The sequence below is a fragment of the Chionomys nivalis genome, chromosome 15 (assembly GCF_950005125.1).
Source record: "Chionomys nivalis chromosome 15, mChiNiv1.1, whole genome shotgun sequence".
NCBI classification, from domain to species: Eukaryota; Metazoa; Chordata; class Mammalia; order Rodentia; family Cricetidae; genus Chionomys; species Chionomys nivalis.
Window position 1 is genome coordinate 23,500,772 of NC_080100.1, and position 23,414 is coordinate 23,524,185.

The 23,414-nt window shown below is 45.6% G+C and overlaps 1 protein-coding gene across 1 annotated transcript in view; it reads left to right on the forward strand.

Annotated features, from left to right (window-relative positions):
- Slc1a3 (solute carrier family 1 member 3) overlaps positions 1 to 11,556 on the forward strand; it is a 76,493-nt gene extending 64,937 nt beyond the window's left edge. Inside the window, exons 6-10 of the mRNA XM_057789660.1 lie at positions 343 to 635; positions 3,302 to 3,535; positions 4,185 to 4,379; positions 6,781 to 6,915; positions 9,285 to 11,556. Coding sequence (XP_057645643.1) covers positions 343 to 635; positions 3,302 to 3,535; positions 4,185 to 4,379; positions 6,781 to 6,915; positions 9,285 to 9,492 — 1,065 coding nt within the window. The 3' untranslated portion in view covers positions 9,493 to 11,556. The remainder of the gene's footprint in view (positions 1 to 342; positions 636 to 3,301; positions 3,536 to 4,184; positions 4,380 to 6,780; positions 6,916 to 9,284) is intronic.
- Positions 11,557 to 23,414: the final 11,858 nt, after the last annotated feature.

A 23,414-nucleotide genomic window follows, 5' to 3' on the forward strand; every position in this document is an offset into this window, starting at 1 on the left:
TTTAAAATTCTCATAGTCATTTTACTAAGATTTCGGAAGAAAGCAAAGGTCTGTGTGTATGTCGATTCTGACATCTTCAGCCAGGTATTCCTTCCTTACTGCAATTTGTTACGTATTTGAGTATATAAGTGTGTGTTATGATTCATATGTGTTTCGGTGTGCTTGTCTGTGTTGAGAAACAGCAATTTGCCACAAATGAAACAGGCGATACATAAGCAAGTACATATAACATGGTCCTGTGAATACAAATTAACATAAATCATGATAGGAAACTTGGACAGCAGGGGAGTATAAAAAGACAAATAAAAATCAGTTGATTCCTGCTGTGCTTCTTATTTTAAGTTTAAAACCAGCTATGAGAAGAGGAGCTTTAAAGTGCCCCTCCAGGCCAACGAAACACTCCTGGGCGCCGTGATCAGCAACGTGTCGGAGGCCATGGAGACCCTGACCCGGATCCGGGAGGAGATGGTGCCCGTTCCCGGGTCTGTGAACGGAGTCAATGCCCTGGGCCTCGTTGTCTTCTCCATGTGTTTCGGTTTCGTGATTGGAAACATGAAGGAGCAGGGGCAAGCGCTGAGGGATTTCTTTGATTCTCTGAACGAAGCCATCATGAGACTGGTGGCAGTGATAATGTGGTACGTATTCCTGTGTGCCCCCTAGCTGTGTACGAGATGCTTATTGCGATGGCTGCATCTTCTGTTCTGAGGAAGATGCCACCGAGCCAGACAGCTGGTTGCAGGGATCTTTTTCTGGAAACCACAAGAGAGTTGGTGTTTTCCTGGCACTGCAGAGGCCCTGCACTTCCTTGTTTTGAAACTGTTCGGCTTCCTTGCCCCATCCACCACTTTATGCGTGCTTAGTTATTGAGTTTGTACTCTACAATAAGAAGAGAGGACCAAGCATACTAGCCGCAGCAACAGAGCAGATGTGGGTACACTGGATGGATCTCACACACTTCTTTTGGTTTTTCCAGATAGGGTTTCCCAGTACCTATAGAGCTAGTCCTGGAACTCACTCTGTAGACCAGGCTGGACTCAAACTCACAGAGATCTGCCTGCCTCCCCAGTGCAGGGATTAAAGGTGAGCACCACCACTGGCCAGCTAGCATGTCAGACACTTTTAAGGAAGACAAACAATGATCAAGCACATAAATATCATATTCCTGAGTCATAGGTGCGGTGAAAGAAGCAAAGGGGGAGGAGGCGTGTCATTTGCTCTGGGTGACATGGAAAGGCCCGGGGTGGCTTTTTTGCTCAGATCAGAATGACTAGGCACGTCTAGTTGTACAAAAAGAGCATTCCCAGTAGGAGAACAAGCAATCACGGGCCCTGGATCCTTGGGGAGGGGGGCGATGAGTTTCCCCTTCTATTTAAACCCTAAGAAAGAAATGTATGTGTCAGCGCTGTAGCAGCGTATCACAAATAATAACACCCAGAGAGATATATTCTTATTCAGGCTACATAGCAGCCTACAGAAGAGCTCACAGGAAGTATTATGGGCTGCTAAGCCACAATTTATAACAGAACTACCTTTAATAAAATTCAGAGCAGAAGACAAAAGAAAGGCTAAGTCCGAAGGGGAGAGCATTGACTTTGGAAAGTAAACTGTCCCAGCAGGGACAGAGCCCCTTGCTGGCCTAGGCCTTGTGTGGGAGTTGGTTTTCATTCATCCTTTATTTTTAATAACTAGGGTCCTTCTTGGCACCTGGGCAGGAAGGCATCCATGGCTATGAAAAGCATTCACTCACCAACATGATTAAAAATATCCTTTGTCTCCAATGCCCCCGAAGCCCATAGAAACCCACTTCTTAGGAGTTTGCACAAGATGAATATGAACTCGGCACAAAGACAGGTCAGAATGTGGTCCCCACAGGAGCCTTCACTTGGAAGGCCCCTTTGAAATCCTGGCCGGGCTGAAAGTGGACATTTATCTTCATATTATTAAAATGCCTCCACCTTTCACCCCTTCCATGAAAGGAGCCCATTCAAGGCCACTGAATGAACCTCACATGGAGTCTTTCTAGCTCCGCGCTCGCCTCCACACTCCGCATTGAATTATTGCATTTCTGAGAACAGGTACTTCTGTGATTTCCTGGCCTTTGAAAGGAGCGTTGTATTTCTTGGGCTGCAGCAAGTCCTCTGCAGTTCCCAGCAGACCCTTCTCCTTCAGGGTGATTGGCTTCTGTCTGTAGCAGTGTGTTTCATTTTAGCTTAGTGCACACATCACACAAAGGGAGTCAAAAGTAGGGTTAGTCCAGCATATAGGCGTAGCTGTTGGGTCATTTGCCCATCCTTGTGAGGGACTGTGAGTAACAGCCTGTGGATAATGACTTAATTCGAATGCCTATAACCTGACTGCAGTCCGTACATCCACACACTTTATTAATTTTAATAGCTCTGGCTTTATTTTATGGTCTTCTATTTATGGTAAGTGGTACTAGAATTTAGTTTGCATAGTAACATAAAATTTCCTGTGGAAGGAAATTGACTTAAGTATAAAAGGTGACTTGAAAAAAACCCACTAAGTAATATCTTAAGTGGGACGTAACTACAGAAGAAAGCAATAAAATGGCCCTAGAGCAGTGGCTCTCAACCTTCCTCACGCTGTGACCCTTTAATATAGTTCCTCATGGTGTAGTGACCTCAACCAGAAAATTACTTTCGTTGCTACTTCATACCTCTATTTTGCTATTGTTATGAATCGTCATGTGAATATCTGTGTTTTCTGATGGTCTTAGGTGAGCTCTGTGAAGGGTTGTTCCACCCCCTTAGGGGGTCTTGAGCCACAGATTGAGAAACATCACCCTAGAGTAAGAAAGCTGACCACACGATCACTGGCACAGCATAGCACAGCACAGCTTAGCATACCTCCTGCTTTAGCTTGAGAAGCAGGCTGTGGTATGGAGAGTATTCTGAAAAGTGTGGGCATTCGCATAGTGGTTTGTTTCAGGTGCCTGGCAGGAGTCAAGAGGGAGAGGGAATTGCAGGCATCTGAAGATCCAAGCAGGGACCCAACTGTGTCGAGAAAAATGGAGATGAGGACAAAAAATTCTTCTCCCTCCTTGGGTCTAAGGCCAGTGGGGATAGGGTGGGGTGTCCTAGAGCGATTCAGAGTGATTTAGAAATCAGAGGAATTCTGTGTTTTAAACAGAAAAGAATGACAGCTGTAGTCTCTGCAGGGCTCGGTTTGGAAATTCCCCGTCTTTCCCTCTTTGGTTTATTTTTTTTCCCCTACTGGGTAATTGACAAGCAATAACCTATAGGGATCAAACCTCCAACTGATCCTGTGCTACTTTCCCCAGGTATGCGCCTCTGGGCATCCTCTTCCTGATCGCAGGGAAAATTGTTGAGATGGAGGACATGGGTGTGATTGGTGGTCAGCTGGCCATGTACACAGTGACAGTCATTGTTGGCCTCCTCATTCACGCCGTCATTGTCCTGCCCCTCCTCTACTTCCTGGTAACTCGGAAGAACCCCTGGGTTTTCATTGGAGGGCTGCTGCAAGCGCTCATCACAGCTCTGGGGACCTCCTCAAGGTATGTGCGTGTGTGTGTGTGTGTGTGTGTGTGTGTGTATGTGCATGTGTGTGTCTTGCTCCTCTAAGAAAGAGTGTCTAGTCAGGCAGTGGTGGTGCACGCATTTAATGCCAGCACTTGGGAGGCAGAGGCAGAGGCAGGTAGATCTCTATGAGTTTGAGGCCAACTTGATCTACAAGAACTAGTTCTAGGACAAGCTCCAAAGGTACAGAGAAACCCTGTCTCAAAAAACAGAAAACAGAAAACAAACAAACAAGCAAAAAATCAGGAACATTGAATTGATTTTTTTCACCTCTGATACCTCCTTGGGATCCAAGGAAGGGCTATCTGTAAATCCTTTGCGGGGTGAATGGGAAGGAAGAGCCCTTTCCTATCAACTATCTTCCTGTCTTCTGTTGACAACTGCCTGAGAGAAAAAGTAGAAAATGATGTGGCCCAGGCCACAAGTAAATCCTCAGAGGAATCCAGGCACAGAAGAGTAGCCAAGTAACCCTGAGACAATGCCACACTGCTCCTAACCCCCTAGTTAGACAAGTGCTGACTTAGTCAGGACACAAGAGAGGAAGGAACTGTCTGTGCAAAAGACCAAAGACAAAACATAGAACTGTCGGGAACACACAGCTGACATGTCCTGTTTTGCTGTCCTCAGCTCTGCCACCCTTCCCATCACTTTCAAATGTCTCGAAGAGAACAATGGAGTGGACAAACGCATCACCAGATTTGTGCTCCCCGTGGGAGCCACCATCAACATGGATGGGACTGCCCTCTATGAGGCTTTGGCTGCCATTTTCATCGCTCAAGTTAACAACTTTGACCTGAACTTTGGACAGATTATTACAATAAGGTACAAGGGGAGATTTCTCTCTGACATTCTCTTCAGAATGCTTTTAACAGATGAGAGAATGAGCAATGTTGAGTAAAGAAACTGATTGGGAGGGACTCACGCATAAACAGGAGATGGCTGTTAGAGGGAACAGTCTTGGGTTTACATGAATGTATTTTTCAACTTTTTAACTTCAGGTGAGAATATTCATTCAAATAATACAGAAGTCTATCACATGCAAAATATAGCTTACTTGTTACCATATTAAATCTTTCTGTTAGATACCCATTGTCCATGACTGATTCCCAAAGACCTTTTCCAATGCAAGGACACATACACACTTCTTTTTAGTAATTAATTATACCACATATACCATGTACTCCTTGATTGGTTTGTTTGTCAATAGAATTTACAGGTATACCTCGCTCATTTACTTATTTATTTTGTAGTCAGTGTTCTGCCTGCATGTATGCCTGCACACCAGAAGAGGGCATCAGATCTCATTATAGATGATTGTGGGCCACCATGTAGTTACTGGGAATTAAACTCAGGACCTCTGGAAAAGCAGTCAATGCTCTTAACCTCTGAAGCATCTATCCAGCCCTACCTAGCTCATTTTCTAATATCTATAAGATATATAGTATGAATAATTATGTTTTCAAAATATTAAGTTAGTCTCCAACTTTAAAACTTTAAATTATGCCTGTAGGCGATATTAAAAAATGAAAACACACTTGAAACAGCCCGTGTGTCCCTGCAGACTTAACCCTTTACCCTTTCTTGCCTGGTGAAGTCAGAAAGACTAAGGGCAGCAGGAGGCTTTAAGACTCCAAGTTCAGATTCAAATCAACTTGCTGTGAGCTTGGATTTAGCTAATAGTAACAGTGTTAGAAATCGGACTTTGGTCTTCACAGTTTCTTATTAGTAAAGTTCCCTATATAGAGAGTAGTTCAAACAGTACTGCAGTGTCCTCTGCCTAGACCTACGAATTAACAATTTGTGGTACCTGTGCTCCCTCCCCCGCTCTCACTGTCTTCTCCCCTCTGTATTCCTGTCATGATACATCACTCCTACATTACCTAGCATTCATCTCCTAAGAATAAGGGTATTCTACATACCCACAATAATATAGTCTCAAAAGTTCTTCCAAAATACCATCCTATCTTGATTTCCCCAGATGCCTCCCCTCCCCCCAAAAAAATGTCCTTTGCAACTTTTTTCTCCTCTCAGATCAAATCTCAATTTTATGCCTTAAAATATGTTTTGGATCTCTTTTAATCGCTATCACTCACCCCACATTTTTCTTATGTGTATTTAGAAGTAGGTTATAGTCTGTACACGTGTGTATAGCTGTGGCTTACGTTAGAGTGAAATGATGGGGTGAGGTTTCTATGACCCGGGATCATAGGCTGACCAGGGATCAGGAGGTTCAGTCTAACCACACCGGAGGCTGGAGGTCAGGGTCTCGCTGCACTATAACCTCTTCCCAGACACACTTCGGCACATTGACTGAAGAGCCCTGAGCTAAGACAAAGGTTCAGCTGCGTGTGAATTAATAATGAAAATAGCACCAGTGACCTAAACAAGATGCAAATACAGTTCTCTGTAAGGTTTGCCCCACCAAGCCTTCAAGGCTGGGCGGTGTTCCACAATAGGAGGAATGAAAGCTGCATTTCCAGTTTCTAGGTGACCCCCTCACCCAGGTGCTCCATTCCGACTTCTCACCATTTACCAGGTTTTGCCAGTGAGAAGAAGGGAGTCAAAGGTTGGCCAGTCACTTCCATCTGTGTTCCGTGAGTTAGAATTTAGGAGACTTGCAAGTGTCAGTGCCATTATAGGTGGCCTTACCACCTAGGCGTTCTATGGAGGAAATCATGAGCAGTTTAGATCTTGGCAACACTGTATTGACAGTTACACGCCATATCAAGTAAATCTTAGACACCTGACATACATGCAACAGGGTCCATACTGACCACACACACACACACACACATGCACACATGCACGTTCACATTCACCTGTGAGTACCTTGGCAGTGCTGGGCTAAATCCAGGGCCTCACGTGTGCTGGGCAAATGCTCTGCCAAGTCACCCTCTTCTGCTCCCTTTCAGACCTTACAGAATGATTGGAAGAACATAGAAAAGGATCCATCCACCGGTTTCTTTACTTAAACATGGCCGCAGTAACAAAGCCCACTTCACAAGGGTCGCTGTGACGATCAAATGAGGCAAACCATGCTCAGCTTATCAGCTGACACATAATAAAAAGTGCATGACTGATTTTAGTTAGTATGACTTGGTTCGGTGAATTGCTTTTACTTATTTTCATTTTTATAAAGCAGGTCCTCCACTCAAGCATGGAGACTCGAGTTTTGCGAGGTACTCCTTGGTAAACCTTTCTGTTTGGGTTCTTTTGTCAACAGCATCACAGCCACGGCTGCAAGCATTGGGGCAGCTGGGATTCCTCAGGCTGGTCTGGTCACCATGGTCATCGTGCTGACATCTGTGGGCCTGCCCACGGATGACATCACACTCATCATAGCGGTGGACTGGTTTCTGTGAGTATTCGGGGACCGCGTTCTGATTCACGCCATAGCTCCCACCCATAAGCCCATCCCCTGTTTGCACCCCACAATTCTAGAATAGCAAGCAGTCTAATAGACTCACAGGAGAACAGAGCAAAAGACACACCGGCTTGTAATTGAATCTTCCTGATCACCTGGTCCCCAGTCCTTACGGAGTCGCAGCCTCACACGCCATGCAGACTCCCTCCTCTCTCAGCCTGTAGGGTGCATCTGGTCGCTCTCCCTCCCACTCCATAAAAGCCAGGCGGAGTTGGGAAACCTAGTCTCTGCAGAGCTGACACAAGTCAGCCAGTCTCTCTCTGGGTTGCACAACACATCCCTCAGCAGCTGGAGCTACAGACCCCAAATGCCAGCTCAGGCCCTTCCTCCTTGTGCTTCCCATTACAGAGGAGTAATGCAGGGCAGATGTTGTGTCTGAGACCCATGAGTCGAGGAATAGCCGTGCAGACAGAGCTCATACCATCAAGCGGAATTGATCTGACGGTTTGAGAAAAATCCCGAGAAATATACCCACCACGTCCTTAGACCCCACCATGTAGGACCGGTCTTCATGTCTTCTTCCCTTGCAGGGGCATTATCTGTTCCTAGTCTCTCATAAAGTCCATCTACTGGGGAAAACATTGCTTAAGGGTGCCCAAAGAGAACACCTAGGAGAACACATTGGATTCTGGAGTCCAATGGGATGAATTCACTAGAGCTAGGAAGAGTCCAACAGTGCGCCAAGGCCAGGGGACATAACATGAGTTTCCAGGTTACTTGGGTCATCATGTCAGGTCCGGTGACAGTGTCAGCCTATCTGGCCACCATAGTCTCCACCTCCCTATGAGTGTACATACCCACACCCTCTGCCTCCTGCTGACACTCTAGGGCTGAAATTCAGTGACAGGTAAGAAAGAATTCAGTGCATGGTCTGGCTCTGAGGTATCTATTAACACCAGAGCTTTGGGGCTGGGCTGGGCTGTAGCTCAGCTGGTAGAGGGTTTTCCTAATGGGCATGAGGCTCTGTGTTCATTTCCAGTCCCCCGTATGTCGGGAGGGAGGGGAGGACGATTGTGCTAACCTGTCATCTCAGCGTGTGCTAAATGAAGTCAAGAGGATCAAAAGTTATAGACTGTCCTCTGAGGCCACATGACTTCAAAGGCAGTCTGAGCCAAGTGAAAACTTATACAACTAAAGCCAAGAGGACTTTGGTAGAATACAAGCTTCCACTCTGAAGATTTTTTTTTCTTTTTGTCTTCATGCATAAGACTGATTGAACTGGGCAGCATACTAAAGCTATATAGTTTACACCCATTACCATAGCATACAAACTCACACGTGTTTTCACCGCTCTTAGAAGTTAGAATAAGAATTCATTATGTGTTGACGTAAATAACATTTTTCCTGTGAAAAATAGCCACTTCTAGACAAAAAGTTTATTGAAGAGAATGGCACAGAGTTAGGTTCTGTAAGTCCCCTAAACATCCTGCTTAACGTCAGACAGCTGCAACTCTCCCGACAGCCTCTGCATCCAGTGTGCTATGAGGTCACACATCATGTGGTCCATGCAAGATCTGCCACAGATTCCTGGGAAAATAAGAGTAAAGGGAACAAACGAGAACATAGTATTGCTAAAGAAAAAAGGAAAGGTTTTTATCCTAGCACACCTCCCCAAGGAGTCTCTGTACCATGCTTTAGGACCCATTAGTACAATGGTAGGCGAAGAGAGGAAAGAGAAAACATTAAATAAAAACAGAAAAGGGGACTGGGGAAATGGCTAAGTTGGAACAAGAGCTTACTGTGTAAACATGAAGGCCTGAGTTCCATCCTCACACAGTACCCGTTAAAAAGGAACAGGGCATAATGGCACCGCTAACACCGGCGGCAGAGACAGGAGGACATTGGGAAGGGCTGGTGAGCCAATCTTGCTAAATCGGTGAGCTCCAGCTTCAACAAGAGACCCTATTTCAAAATATAAGGTGGAAAATAATGAAAGACCACACTCTGGGCCTCCACACATGCGTGTACACAGACGAGCTCTCCCTCTCTTTCTCTCTCTCTCTCTCTCTCTCTCTCTCTCTCTCTCTCTCTCGTATGTGGGGGGATGGTCAGCTCTCACCATTCACCTTCTGTTTATAGCCAGACTAATTACTGAAAACTAATCACCTACTTGCCCTTGTAGCTTTTGACAGTGACTGTTGTAGGTGTGTGTCAAGGATGAAATCATCCCGTTGGAGGGGTACACACTACAGAGTTAAAAGATGTTTCCAAAGCCTCCTCCAGCCAGCTCCCAATGGAAGCTGGGGTCTGCTGGTGCTCACAGGACCCTCTCTCTCTTTCCTCTCTTCCTGCCCCATCTGCAGGGACCGCCTCCGAACCACCACCAATGTGCTGGGTGACTCCCTCGGAGCAGGGATCGTTGAGCATTTGTCTCGACACGAACTAAAGAACCGAGACGTTGAGATGGGGAACTCTGTGATTGAGGAGAATGAAATGAAGAAGCCCTATCAGCTGATTGCCCAGGACAATGAGCCTGAGAAACCCGTGGCTGACACCGAAACGAAGATGTAGACTAAGCCGGAGAGCTTCTCTTGAGCACCCAGTGTCCGAAGGCTCTTCTGCAGTGTGTCCATCTCACTGAGCTTGCTCACACAGTGAGCCCCTTCTCTTTTTCCTCCCTACTCTGATAGGATTGGAGAATGTCCAAAAACAAGGGAGGGCTTGGCAGCAGCCAAAACATATAGGTTTCCGACCACATTTGAAGTTTTTAATTCATTTCATGTTATTCTTACCAAGTAAGTTACTGGAATCAAACATAGTTTGATATCACCAATTTAGATGGCGAACAATCCTGTGTGATTGTTATATAAGGAAAAGCATTAAATAAGTGATAGGTTAAAAACATTTCTAGATCAACTCTCTAAATCCAAAAGTCCTTCAGAACACAATTGAGTTTTAGTCTGAAGAACCTAACAACTTAATAAGCAGTTACGTCACCTTTGCAGAAGCAGAGATGGTCCCTCATTTCTTCTGACTTCTGTCCTGACTTTATCAGTTCCAGGGCAATGCCCACATGCACACAGCACAGCTGTGGGAGGAGGAGCAGAAAGCGTGGTCTCGAGTGAGACTCATCTCATGCCTTAGCCTCCGTGTTCTCATCCTGATAACGAGAAACTCTAGATACTCTGGGCCTCCCTAGTCGAGATTTCTGTGACATCAGGAAAGACCCTGCCCTGTATCACATGGAGATCTCAAAAGTAACACTTCATAGGGATGGGTGTTTCTCTCTAGGGGCAGGCTGTGTGTGGTTCACTAGATCCTGGGTCCAAAATGTTGGTTATAGAAGTAGAAATGCGGACGGCCATTCCAGGAGTGGGATTATTTGTGGGGCCCCTTTGCCTGCTTTTTTGTTTTTGTTTGTTTTGTTTTGTTTGCCAATACTAGAAGCACTCCCAATCTTGGGTATTCTTCCCAAACCCAAGGGATGGCTCTAAGGAAGCCTCCCACCATCAACTGACAAGTAGATGTTCAGGAAATCAACAGAAAACTAGCAACTAGCTCACGGTCTTACTATGAACCGCTACAGAGCAGAGAAAGAAGAGGGTATGGCCAACAAAAAGAGGGTTCTTTAGGAAGAGCAAAAATAGATGGTCTTCTTTAAAGATAAGCAAAAGGGGGAGCTACATCTCAGCCATTTCTGTTAACCTGAACACTTTGTCTTCTGTTCCCAATCAGTCCCCCAAGAAATGACACATAATGCCACTTCTTTCGTACTTCAGAGTCAAGAAAATGAAATTTCTGGGACAGATCTATGTGCTAGGTGGATGATCTCATCTCAGAATTTTTTTTTTTTTGGTTTTTGGTTTTTTTGTTTTGTTTAGCAATTTAAACAGAAGTTCTTAGAATGAAAGAAGCAAGATACTTCTTTGTACAGAAATGCCACTTGGCAAATCATTCAAAATTCTCATCTTGAGTGGGGTTTGCTTTAGTTCTGTTTGTGGCTCTACAAAAAAAAGAAAAAGAAAGAAAAATGGTGGATGAGTCAACATGAAAATAACATCAATGAGGGTGGAAGAAAAGACGGCAGGGGCATTGCTTTCAGGCAAGGCAGCTCCCGGGTTTGAAAGAGATTAATTATTTTTACCCCCTTAGGAATATTCAGTCAAAGGCACTCAATGGGAGCCATCAGATAGTACCAGCTGCCTTAGTTTCTGACTGAAAATGACGAACACTCACAATGACGCTAACAAACTGAGTATCTAGAAATGTGTCTCCCAATCTACAATTAGAGATATTTTATAGAGATCTTGAGCATGACACACATATAAAAGTTAACACTAGGTGGAATAATCGTTTAATAATGGCAAGCTGTATTTGGGAAGCACACTACAGAAGTTAATGTATGTGGCAGTCATTTTATAACACTAGCAGAACAAAACTTAACCACGTCAAATTAATGCTGTTACCCAGTGTGAGACTTTTATTTTGTACTAACCGTTTCTTATGAAATCAGGTCCTCGAAGGTGGTCCCTTCGCCAGACCATCAGAGGCTCTGCATATGTGTGTACCCACGGCGTACTGGAAAACATTACTTTGTAGATGTATTTTCAATAAAGAAAAATAGTTTTACATTAATGTATTTGCATGTTGTTGTTATTGATTTCCCCACTTATGGAGATACTGTACTGAACTCAAGGCGTGCTAAAGAAAGATGCCACTCTGGACAGTAAAGTCCTGGCAGAGCCAGCGGGCGAGGAGTTAGCCATGACGTAATATGTAATGACATCCTGTGGCTCGGCTCCTAAAACGGGAGCCTGCAAAGAGGAAGATGTGGCTGCATGGTCCTGGGACAGCTTGCACTTAGTTGCTCAGGTCGGATTCCTTTTCTCAGATAAAGGAAGTCATTTCGGTGTGGGAATCTGAAAAGCGAACGCTACCGTGGGATGCTTTCAAACCGTGATTTCCTGTCTTTTCAAATTAAGTAGATTTATCTCTGTGATTACTGCTGCCATTTAGGAAAAGAGCAGAGTTAGATCCCAAAAGGTATTTCAAAAGCAGCCCTAGTTACTAATAACCACTTATGGAGGACTATTTTCCCTCTAGCTTCTTAATAAAGAAAGAATTGATGGACAGACAATATCATGAAATCTCTAGCCTGAAGTTTTAACTGTAGGTCCTTTAATCTCTCCGGCTACCAGCAGGGGGCAGTCACCTGCAAAAAAAGTTTACTACACAGAGAGTCCAGGAGCCTAGGCCATCTTGGGAAGGCTTTAGTATGATTACACCTCTTGTAAAGTTTTGCCCATTTGCAATTTTTTAAATTTGCACCGGTTTCTCTATAAGATATTAGGGTGGGATTTTTTTTTTATTTTATCTTATTTTTTTATAAAACACTGTATTTGAACCTCCTTTTCAAGGCATAGATGATGGCCACTTAGCCCATTTGGGAATAAGAAGGAGATTGCTTACATCCAAGAGAACAAAACCTGGTCTCCCCGAGAGATTATCTACAAACCTGTGGAATATTCTGGACACTGGATTGCGTTCTGGGAAGTACCACCGCAAATCAACACACTGCTAGAAAGAACTGCCCCTTTAACCAGTTTCTCTTCACTCTTCAGCCTCAGGTGGAGTCTGTGCCGCCACACAGAGCCATCTTAAGCTCATCTCGGCGGTGAGACTGTGGAGGGGGCATTAAGGCCGAGGATAGGGCACCACCGTCCAGTTTAACCAGAATGAGAAGGAAAGAGGGAGAGACCCCCCATGTCGGAGGTCATAAGTCAGCTCACAAACAGAACTATGGAAAAAAAAAATCAGGCTAGGTTTTTTGGTTGTTTCTAAGTAAATATGTTTAGTGTTTTGTTTGGTTCCCCCCCCCCAACATTTTTTTTTTTAATTTCTAGGTCTTCAGAAGATAGGGTCCATCTCTTGCTTTTCCTGTATTCAACCTTCCATTCCCACTGCCCAAAGCAACAGGACTCCTTCCTTCTAAGGGGATGGGGGTGGGATTGGAGGATTCAACACCGCTGTTTGAGTGAGTCTGAAGGGAGCTTGGAGGAAGGGTTTGTTTCCCGCTGGAGGGGAGCTTTGTGGGCAGGACCCCGCTGGGGTCCGGAACACAGGGCCTCTTTCCGGGCAGCCCGCTGGGCACTTGACCCGAAGCTGCTGTCAGTCATCAGGCCTCTGTGTTAGTGGGTTGTGTCTCCTCTGCTCGCACCCGGGTGGTCCCAGATCTCCATCAACAATGCCTAGCTCTGTGTGGCCGCCTCTCCGGGCCAGGGCAGCTGAGAGGTGTCACGACTAGGGCACATTCTGAATAAATGAGCCGGGAAGGGGGTAGCGAAGAGAAATCCGGGGAACATCCACTAGCTATCACGGAAGCCCATCCAGGACCACCACGGAGGAGGCTCTGGCCTGCTGCCTGAGAAGTCACCTGAGTAACAAACGCCTAATTGGAAAGTCTGCAGTAACAAGCAGATTTTAATTTACAAAAAGCCATCAAGTGCCGCAAAATTCCTGAAGGTCTCCATTTCTCGGTTCCCTCTGCCACCCTACCTATGCAAAATCTCTCCAAGGGACCTCATCTTCCTAAGCATCCTTGAGTTTTCCTCGAGTTAGTGGTGACTCCAGGAGTCCCTACATCATTGATTCTCAACCTGTGGGTCACGACCGTTCCACGGGGTTGCCTAAGGCCATCAAAAACGCAAGATATTTACATTATGATGCATAACAGTAGCAAAATTACAGTTATGAAGTAGCAACGAAACAATCTTATGGTTGGGCTCAACACAACATGAGGAACTGCACTAAAGGGTTGCAGCTTTAGGAAGTTTGAGAAGTCTTGCTCTGGAGTCTAGAGGACTCTCATTCTGCCACACTTCCGTTTCTCAGCCACACCAGCATACTCTGAAGGCAGCCTGGCAACATCTCCCACCACAGGGCAGACGCCCTGCCCGCAACACTGCTTTGAGTCTTAAGATATTCATATTTCACTAAATTCTGCCTGTGTAAGTAGAGTTGTCAGATAAAACACAGCAGCACACCCCGTTAAATTTGAACTTCAGATAAGCAACCAATATTGTTTAGTGTAAGTATTAAATAATATATGGAGTAAGCAAAATAGGGCACTGGATAGTCCATATTATTTGATAACTTGAGAGGCCCACGTACAAGTGAAATGAAAATTAGAGAACAATTTCTGTTTGCCTCTGCAGCACGTGAAAAAGTCTGTGTGTTGGGGGAGATGTCTTCAGTGTTCCCATTTCAATTTTCAATTGCTCGTTGAAAGGAAAAACCCTCTTTAAAACTTCCACGTCTAGAATTCCCTACCATTTGTTTCTCTTGGCAACATTAACACTGATTAGGTCTTGTAAATCTTGTGGCCGCCATTTAAAAGCCTGATGGATGGCCTTTGGGGCTCTGCATGACTGTTTGAAATAGCTTATCCATGCTTGAAGTCGTTGAAGGATCACGTTTGCTTTGAGTTGCTTCCCTCTCATTTTCCTCTCTCCCTTCTCCCCCGCATCCCTCTCTGTCCTGACTCCATTAAAATACAGAAATGTCACTAACATTGCTTCCAAGAGATGGGCATTTTTCTTTTTACTTGGGGGTGGCTTTTTGAGAAGTACCCGTGTGCTTGTCATATTGTCCTATTCTAACCTTTTTCCAGTGGTCATAGAGAGGGAAATGGGTGAAATCTTTCAGACTATGGGAATGGCAGTTACACTGTAAAATCCCTACATAGGCCAGGCCTGGTGGCCAGGACAAGCACGGATCACCTAGAACTGCAGAAGGGACAAACAGAATCATACTCTCCCCAGCGATGGCAGGCACACGGCCGTTTTCAAGACGACAGTGAACATCAGGTGGCAGCCTAGGAGTCCTTTTCTCTAACTCTGTAGGTTCAGGAAATCATAAGTGCCCAGCAGGAGTTTTGAGACATAGCCATTGGAAGAGAACATATAGATCATTTAGGAATCAGCTCAGCTTGATGTGTGCCGATCAGATGGCCTGTGTTGGGGAGAATGTGGGCAGCCAAGATTTGACACCAATACTTAACTGGAAAATTGTCACCCAGAGCCACTGTATTGAAACACAGGAGCCCAAAGAGCAAGTCTTGCCTTTAAACCCTGAAGAACTATGAACCAAACAAATAGAAAACAGCTATCCCAAGGAAAACGTCATGCCAAGCATGCTATCTTATGCCTCCTGTAACCTCAGCTCTTGGGAGAATGAAGCCAAAACATCACAAGATGGAGGCCGGTCTGGACTACTCAATGCGAGATCATGTCTCAACCAGAGAGAAAACAGAAGAAAACTTCATGTCTCCTAAAATTTAAAGGCCTTCAGCTTCAGAGAGGTTGTTTAAACCCAAATCTGCACACACCGATGGGTTAATCTCCACCATAATACCTGAATTCTCAATCAGCAATGGGCTGGACCTCAGTGATCTCATTCCTACATGTGGGGGGTCAGATAAAGGCCACCATCTCCAAATCAGTTTCACACCGGTAACCATACGTTGGAAGGGATGTTCATGACGTGAGTCTTAGATAAATGGTTACCTAAGATTGGCAGTATAGTTTAATGTCCCGCTTCTTCATCTTAAATGAATATAATCATTCCTTTTGCAGGAGTGGCAACGAAAAATAAATGGAATACATGTACATCAGTTATATGCTTGTGTGTTTAAGAAATTCTCAGCTTAGTTCTTGGTGCTCAAGACGATTCTTAAAATGTTTATAACAAAATGGACCAGTAAAGGCAGAAGAGGCCTCTGGGTAACACGGAAGGCAGGCGGGGGGGTTGGGATTTGTAGGAGGTGGGGCGCTGTAGCGGTGTTAGGCTCCATCTGAGTTCACCGTGGGCTGGAAGGAACTTAAGGGGAAGGCTGTAAACTGGTGTCTTCTGGGAGGGAGGTTATGGGAGGAGTCCTGTCACCCCTGGAAACCATCATCTCCAGAATTTGCCAGTGCTCTTCAGGAGGGGCCCAGGCGCTGCACCGGGGGCAGACCAACAGTCCCTGCCAGGGTCTGCGAAGCTTTTTGTCAGATCTGGTTCTCCCAGCAGCCTGGCGCTGCATGGTGGTTTTGTGAAGCGCATAATTCGGCACTCTGAAGAGACCACCCAGCTTCCTGTCCCAGAGTCTCCCAGAGAACAAAACTGTCCCTCTGTGTGCCGGTGACCTCTCACGCTGCCGGCCCCCTCCCACTGCTGTCCTGGCCTCACAGCCAAGTGGAAATGGAAAAGCCAGTCAAGCCTCCCCTTGGTGGGAACCAGGGGAAGCGACGCTAAAACTGCCCGGAGAGGAAAGCCACTCTGAGCCTGGAACACTGCTGCCACCACGTGGCAAGGGCCTCCCGGCCCACAGCAGCTCACCCGGTATACAAAGACCGAAGGTTCTCTAGAAACCATTATGGGTGGGCTCAAGGAGGGCTGTGAGTTGAGAAATAGCTCAGAAGTCCGAATGAAAACTGAACTTGAAGAAGTCTGTGCCTGCAGCGTGATTCTCAAAGTGTATGGATATTAACATCCCTGGGGAACTTATTGGAAATGCGAGTTCTCAGGCACCATCCTGGGCCTGATGGAACTCAGCAGTCCGCTTTCACAAGAACTCTTGCACACCAAGGCTTTAGAATCACTGATCCTGAGTCTGCGAAGACCCTGTGAAACTGAGCACCATGTATGCTTGAAAAAAAGGATCTCGGGCTGGAGAGATGGCTCAGTGGTTAAGAGCATTGCCTGCTCTTCCAAAGGTCCTGATTCCCAGTAACCACGTGGTGGCTCACAACCCTCTGTAACGAGGTCTGGTGCCCTCTTCTGGCCTGCAAGCATACATGTAGACAGAATAATGTATTTAGAATAAATAAATAAATATTTTTTTAAAAGTATCTCGTAAGAGGCTTACTATACTAATCTAGCAAATTTGCTCATGAGAGAAAGAAAATTCAGGTCCTTTATTTATTTATTTATTTAAAATAATTGATTTTTATTTAATGTCAATTGGTTTTTGCCTGCGTGCACATCTGAAGCCCTGGAACTGGAGTTAATGACAAGTACGGACTGACATGTAGGTGCTGGGAACTGAACCTGGGTCCTCTGGAAGGCACGGGCTTTGGACTCGGAGGGAAGAGAAAGCTGGCAGCCACTCACCTTGGGTGTGCAGTGCGGGCTGCCTAGGAAGCAGAGTACCATGAGAAGCCAGAGTGGCTGGATGAAGGGGGTGGAGTCAGACAAGGACCAAGGCTCCATCTGGGAGGGTCTTACAAACCACATGGAGGAGGAGGACTTTAGTCTACACAGGATGGGATGTCTCTGGGAGTGAAGAGCTGAGACCCTTTACTTAGATGTGAATGTGATGCCTCCAAAATTCACCAATAGCATGGGGATAGCACGCCTTGGGCCTTGAAGATGTGAGTAGACAAGGGCGCTTCTCCTTCACGAATGGTGACTAGGATAATAAAGGCCCTTATAAAAGGGGGTCCCTACAGCCTTGCTCACATTATAAAAGGGGGTCTCTACAGCCTTGTTCACATTATAAAAGGGGGTCTCTACAGCCTTGCTCACATTATAAAAGGGGGTCTCTACAGCCTTGCTCACATTATAAAAGGGGGTCTCTACAACCTTGCTCACATTATAAAAGGGGGTCTCTACAGCCTTGCTCACATTATAAAAGGGGGCTCCTACAGCCCTGGGTTGCTCACATTCTAGCCCTCCACCTGGGAGAACATTATTCTTAACTTCCAAAGGAAGAGTTTCTTGCCAGACAACTGAACCTTTATCCTCAGTTCTCTAGCCTCTAGCATCGCGGGAAGATAAACCCTTGCTCTGTATAAACTCTCCAGTGCTTGACCATCCCAGTTTTTGCCCAAATCTTCAGTGTAAGTCAGCCACTTTCTTTTCTTTCCTCCTCTTTTCTTTTCTTTCTTTTCTCTCTCTCTCTTTTTTTTTTTTTTTTTACAAATTTTCAAGACAGGGTTTCTCTGTATAACACCCCTAACTGTCCTTGAACGTGCTCTGTAGACCAGGCTGGCCTTGAACTCCCAGAGATCCTTCTTCCTCTGCCTCCCGAGGGCTGGGATTAAAGGCGTGCACCACCTTTCTATTGAGAGGGCTGGCATCCTTCACCACCATCTCCTGTTTTTCCTGTTCCCTCTTCTCTTCATTCTTCAATCTTCCCTGGCTGGCTTATCAAGACAGCACCCCATGGTACTCCCTGTTTCTCAGTCTGTCACCCCCATTTCATAGCTATTAGAAAACCTCAGATATGGGAGTCACCCCCTGTTGAACAGGGCACAAAACACAGCATCCTCCTCAGAAACCTCCCATGTGGCATCCTTATTTTCCCAGCCGTGAGCACAGCTGAAGGGTCTGGCTTTGCATTGCCCGCTCCTCCTCTGGCATAAGAGCCCTGCGGTCTGGCTCACGATGAGGAAGGTGGGAAATGAGGGAATTCAGCAAATGGGATCCTTCCCTAATACCTGCTCTCAAGCCTGTTGCCTTGAAACAAGATCCTCTTTCCAGAACCGAAACTCAGTCCTGTCGATTTCCCTCGACTGTAATTATCCCAGTTTCTCCAGGCAAATGAGTGGCCTTGGCCGGCGTGGCAGAAAGTGTATTCTGAGAAGTAAAAGAGAAAATTACATCAACTCTTCCTCAAATATTATGTCATTGCTATGGAGGCAGGGAAAAGGCCTGGCAGAAGAGAATTCTACTGCTCTTCCTGCCTTTTCGTATAAGTTTTTCAAACCCTCATCTCCTGCCTCCTGGGTCTCCCTTGGAGATTTATTCACTTCTGAAACTCAAACCAGTTGGGCCTTTTATGTCAGGCTGAGTTTTTCCTCTGTAATTTATTCCACACATCCCTCCCTTGAAATTGCAGGTCACTTCAGGTCAGGCCACCAGGTCACGTTGGACTTCCCGTACTTTGGAGGTCCCGTGAGATAAAGGACTGAGAGCCCTCCCCTGAAGAAGGAGATGGCGCGACCTGAATTGGCGTCAGATGCTGAAGGAACTTGGCCCCAACTTCTTGGCCTGGCACACATTGTGTCTGAATCCTCTCTGGGTCTTTCCTTAGAAAAGAGCCCTAGTAAGGAGAGGTAGCTTCACATAAAGTTAACAGGCATCTTCTCAAAGCCTTCCCAAAAAAAGGATGGAGGAAAACTTCGATTTAGAAAAGAACATAATAGCCACCGGCTTCTTGTCCCGGCAGGAAACAGCGATGGACAGCAGCGGCGGCAGCTCCTCTCCAACCCAATTCCCATTGTGCAGAAGGAAATCAAGGGCCCATCTTATTGGAATAAATAAACTCCCTCCTCCATTGCCTTCTCTCATGTTGTCCTGCTCCACCCAGTGCTCACTCTGAGCTTCTGAGACTGGGAGTCACTCCTGGTTAAGTTTGTGTACTGGCTTTGTAGCCTGAAGTTCCAGGTAACATCAGAACCTTTATCATTATTATTGTTGTTGTTTGTTTGTTTATTCATTATTGGAAAAGACATGTGTGGAGGTCAGAGGACAACTTGTGAGAGTCAGTTCTCTCCTCCCCCTGTTAGCTTGCAGGGTTTCAGCTCAAGTCATCAGGCTTGGCAGCAAATATTTTAACCCATGGAGCCAGCATCTCTCCAGCCCCAGCCTCCTCTTCTGACACAGTCTACTGCCTGAACTAGCAACTTCACATCTCTGTACCCAGTACCACCTCCTCCTCTGGGGAAGCAATGTTAGCATCAAAGAAGTTTATGGAATCAAGAACTCTTGGCTCATGTCCAGCACCTATGGTACTCAAAAAATTGTATCTTTATTATGGCTGAAACTAAACAGAAGCTCAGGGCACCACTCTGGCTGCAAGGGTTCTGTGTGGTCATACCACTTCTAAAAAAAAAAAAAAATCAGCAGCTCCCCCCCACATACACACACACACACACACACACACACACACACACTGTTGTCAACCACTAAGTGCTGCTTTCCTGTGTCTAGCCTCCTGTGACTGAGTCCGCACAGGGAACAAAGCTGCCACAGGAGGGCAGCAAATCACCACCATTGTGCTTCTCTGCTCTAAAGTCTATTAGTTGCTGAAGTGAGTTATTTAGCCGGAATAAGACAGATCCAGGGATGAGTGCTCCATTGAGGAGGGCTATGTATCAACACATCATAAGGAAACAGTAACACAGATTAAGGCTCAGAGAAGCTGAAGTACAACAAATCCCTTGCTTCCTTGGGGAACTATAAAATACAGAAACTCCTATAAAACAAATCCTAGGTTCCTAGGTTGTAGCGAGCTACATGAAGCCACACCTGATGGCAATGTAGAGAGCTGCGTGGAGTCGCACCTGATGGTGCTGGCTCCCGCCCTCCGCGATCCCGAAAGCGAGTGCTCTCTGTGATAATCAACTCCTATGGCTAAAGCCTGACTTATGCTATTATCATGCAATGACTGTCAGCTGCTTGCATATGCGTGGACCTATGGGCAGTGCCCACCTGGCAATCTGAGGTTGGTGGCCCAGGCCTACTTAAGGGCTGGGAGAGGTTTGCCCGGGGAGAGAGGGAGAGGGAGAGAGGGAGAGAGGAAAAAAGAGAGGAAAAGGAGAGAGAGAGAGAGAGAGAGAGAGAGAGAGAGAAATTTTACAATTGTCAAAAGGTCCTGAAATAAAACTGCAGTGAGAAGAGCTCCGGTGGTCGCGTCATCCTTGCTGGCCGAGGTGGGCGCGACACTAGGTCCCTAGTGTTAGTCCTTCCAGATCTTCCTCACCACCCAAGCCTTTCTCAGTAGAATCCTCTGAGAAAGACATCTGGTCTACCTGTTCCAGACTCACAATAATTATGCATTAATTCATCTATTTGTGGGGTGCCTACTATTTTCTAGATGTAGTGCTATTTCATTTGTATTTTTAATAAATAAAGCTTACGTGAAGATCAGAGAGTAAAACAGCACCATTGGTCAGCCCCATTGATCGGGCAGTGGTAACACACACCTTTAATCTCAGTAACCACACTAGTTGCCATATAAATTGGGCAGTGCTTGCCTTTAATCTCAGTGATGCATGCCTTTAATCCAAGCCCTAGAAAGGATTATAAAATGGGAGGAGACAGCTCTCAGACACAGTCTCATTCTGAGATTCCTGGAGGCAGGATCACCATTTTAAACTGAGGTAGAGGTAAGAGCCAGTGGCTGGCTGCTTTGCTTTTCTGACCTTCAGGTTGAACCCCAATTTCTCTGAGTTTTATTAATCATGCATCAGCTAGACAAGCACAGACCCTACCAGGGAAAACAGACTAGCAATGGTATTCATGCGATGAGAACAAGAAGAGGGTGAGACAGGGCATCCCAGGGAACAACCCTACAAACCAGGTTTATCTTCCAAATCTCGATGAGGGTAGTTAGCCAGGTGTTTGGTCCCAAGCACCATGACATATGGACCACAGGGGGACGAGTCCATGCCTACAAGTCTCTGGGCTCTGGTTTAAGTAGTCAATTTCCCTCGCACATCAGAAATGCTCCTATTTCATTTACAGTGACTCTTGTGATGTACAGTATAAAAATCTTCACATATAGAAGTGGGAAGCATGTGCTGAAAACCCGCTACATGTAAACACCTCACAACAACTCTGTAAATAGGCCTTAATTTATTTACTTGACTATAAGAAAGTGGAAGCTCAGAGGATGTGTATTTTATTCAATGTAAAGTTGCAACTTAAATCATGTCTACATCCAAAGCAGGTATTCCCCTGCCATTGTCTGTTCTAACCCCGGAAGTTAACTCCAGGTAAGCACTGAACACCCAGGTTCATCTAAAACATTCTGTAGGTTTTGAGGTTAGTGGCCTCAGGATAGCATTTCTACATGAAAAAAATATAGTCATACATGCGAAAGCCCTGTTTTGAGAAATTTTCAGTTACTCATGTGTATAGACTTTTATTCTTGTATATTTCATGAATCACAAGCTTAAAACTTTAGTTCTAAGCTTTTTCTGATCAATAACTAATAGCTGGTCAATAATATTTCATGTTATGAACTATGAGAGTTTGAGGACCTTTTAGTTTCCATAACTCACAGCTTTCAAAGGTTTGTCTTTTAGAGACAGGTTCTACTTTAGAGTGTAATGTTCGGCTTTTAAAAAGGCAAATGCTTTCCTACCACACATTTTGCAAATTCACCTCTGAGTTCTGTTGGTGTGGTCCTCTGGGAGAAGAAAACTCTCCACTCAGGACCCCCAAGGCCAAGTTCTCAGACCAAGTTCTCGGCACAAAGGAGATTTATTTGCCCCAGAAGGACAGAGGGCAGGGAATAAGATACAAAGACAAGAGACAGAAGAAGAGGGAGAAGGGGAAGGGTTCAAGGGAAAGGGGACAGGGGTATTTGTCCCAGAGGACAAAGGACTGTGGGGAGACAGACATGGCAGATAGACAAATGGCAGTTTATAAAGGTACAAGGGGAAAACCAGTGTTAGGATGAGATGTTTAATTTTAACTCGGTATGTCATTAGGTGAGTCAAAGGGGACTTTTGATTGCTGGACTTCAACACTTTGGTATCTGGACCTTGTTAGTCAGCTCCAGGAGGAGGGATTGGGAAAATAAAGGAATAAGCCTTGTTGGCTAGCTTCAGAAATGCAATCTAACAGGTTTTAGCAAGGCAGAGGAACTGGGGAGAAGGGCAAAGGCTGCCAGAACCACATGCTCGAGTGGGCGGGTAGCCTTTCACTCTGGTCCACTTCCCTGAAAGCATCCCACAGCCCAGTAAATTTGAAGGTGGTCACCAGCAGGAGGTTTGTGTTATCTGCTCAATGAAGACCCCAGAACACTCTGGAACTAACTCTTAAGGCAGAACCTGAGAGCAACCCTTCATCAGCACTGACATCTGGCTGTGCAGAGGCCAGCATGTCAATGCCCGGCACAGATGTAGGGAAAAGGTACCAACCCCAACTACAGCAGAATTTCTCTTTTCCTCCTATTCCACCTTGCTTCTCCATGCAACTGAAATCCACAGGTCAGTTAGAGTCATACATAGTCAGGGTCACTTCCTGTCATGTGTTTCTGTGTAAGCTGCTCAAACTGAGTCCCTGTGACATCATAAGAAGAAAGTCATCTACGATGAGAATCAGTATCTTATTATATTTCCCTCCAATAGCCCCTTCAATGCCAAGCTCCATATGTCTTTCAGCCCTCCTAGAGGACTTACTAAGTGTTGGGCTCTTCGCATGTATTTTCCCGTGTAATCTTTTTTTTTTTTTTTTTTTGTGATTTTCGAGACAGGGTTTCTCTGTAGCTTTTGATTCCTATCCTGGAACTATCTCTTGTAGACCAGGCTGGCCTCGAACTCACAGATCCGCCTGCTTCTGCCTCCCGAGTGCTGGGATTAAAGGCGTGCGCCACCACCGCTCGGCTTTTCCCGTGTAATCTTTATGAAGCCGTCGGAGATGGTTCTATTACTGCTCCTCTCATCTACAGGTGAGAAAGCTGAAGCTAACTGGTTTGCTGTCTCTGTTCACTTTCTTCT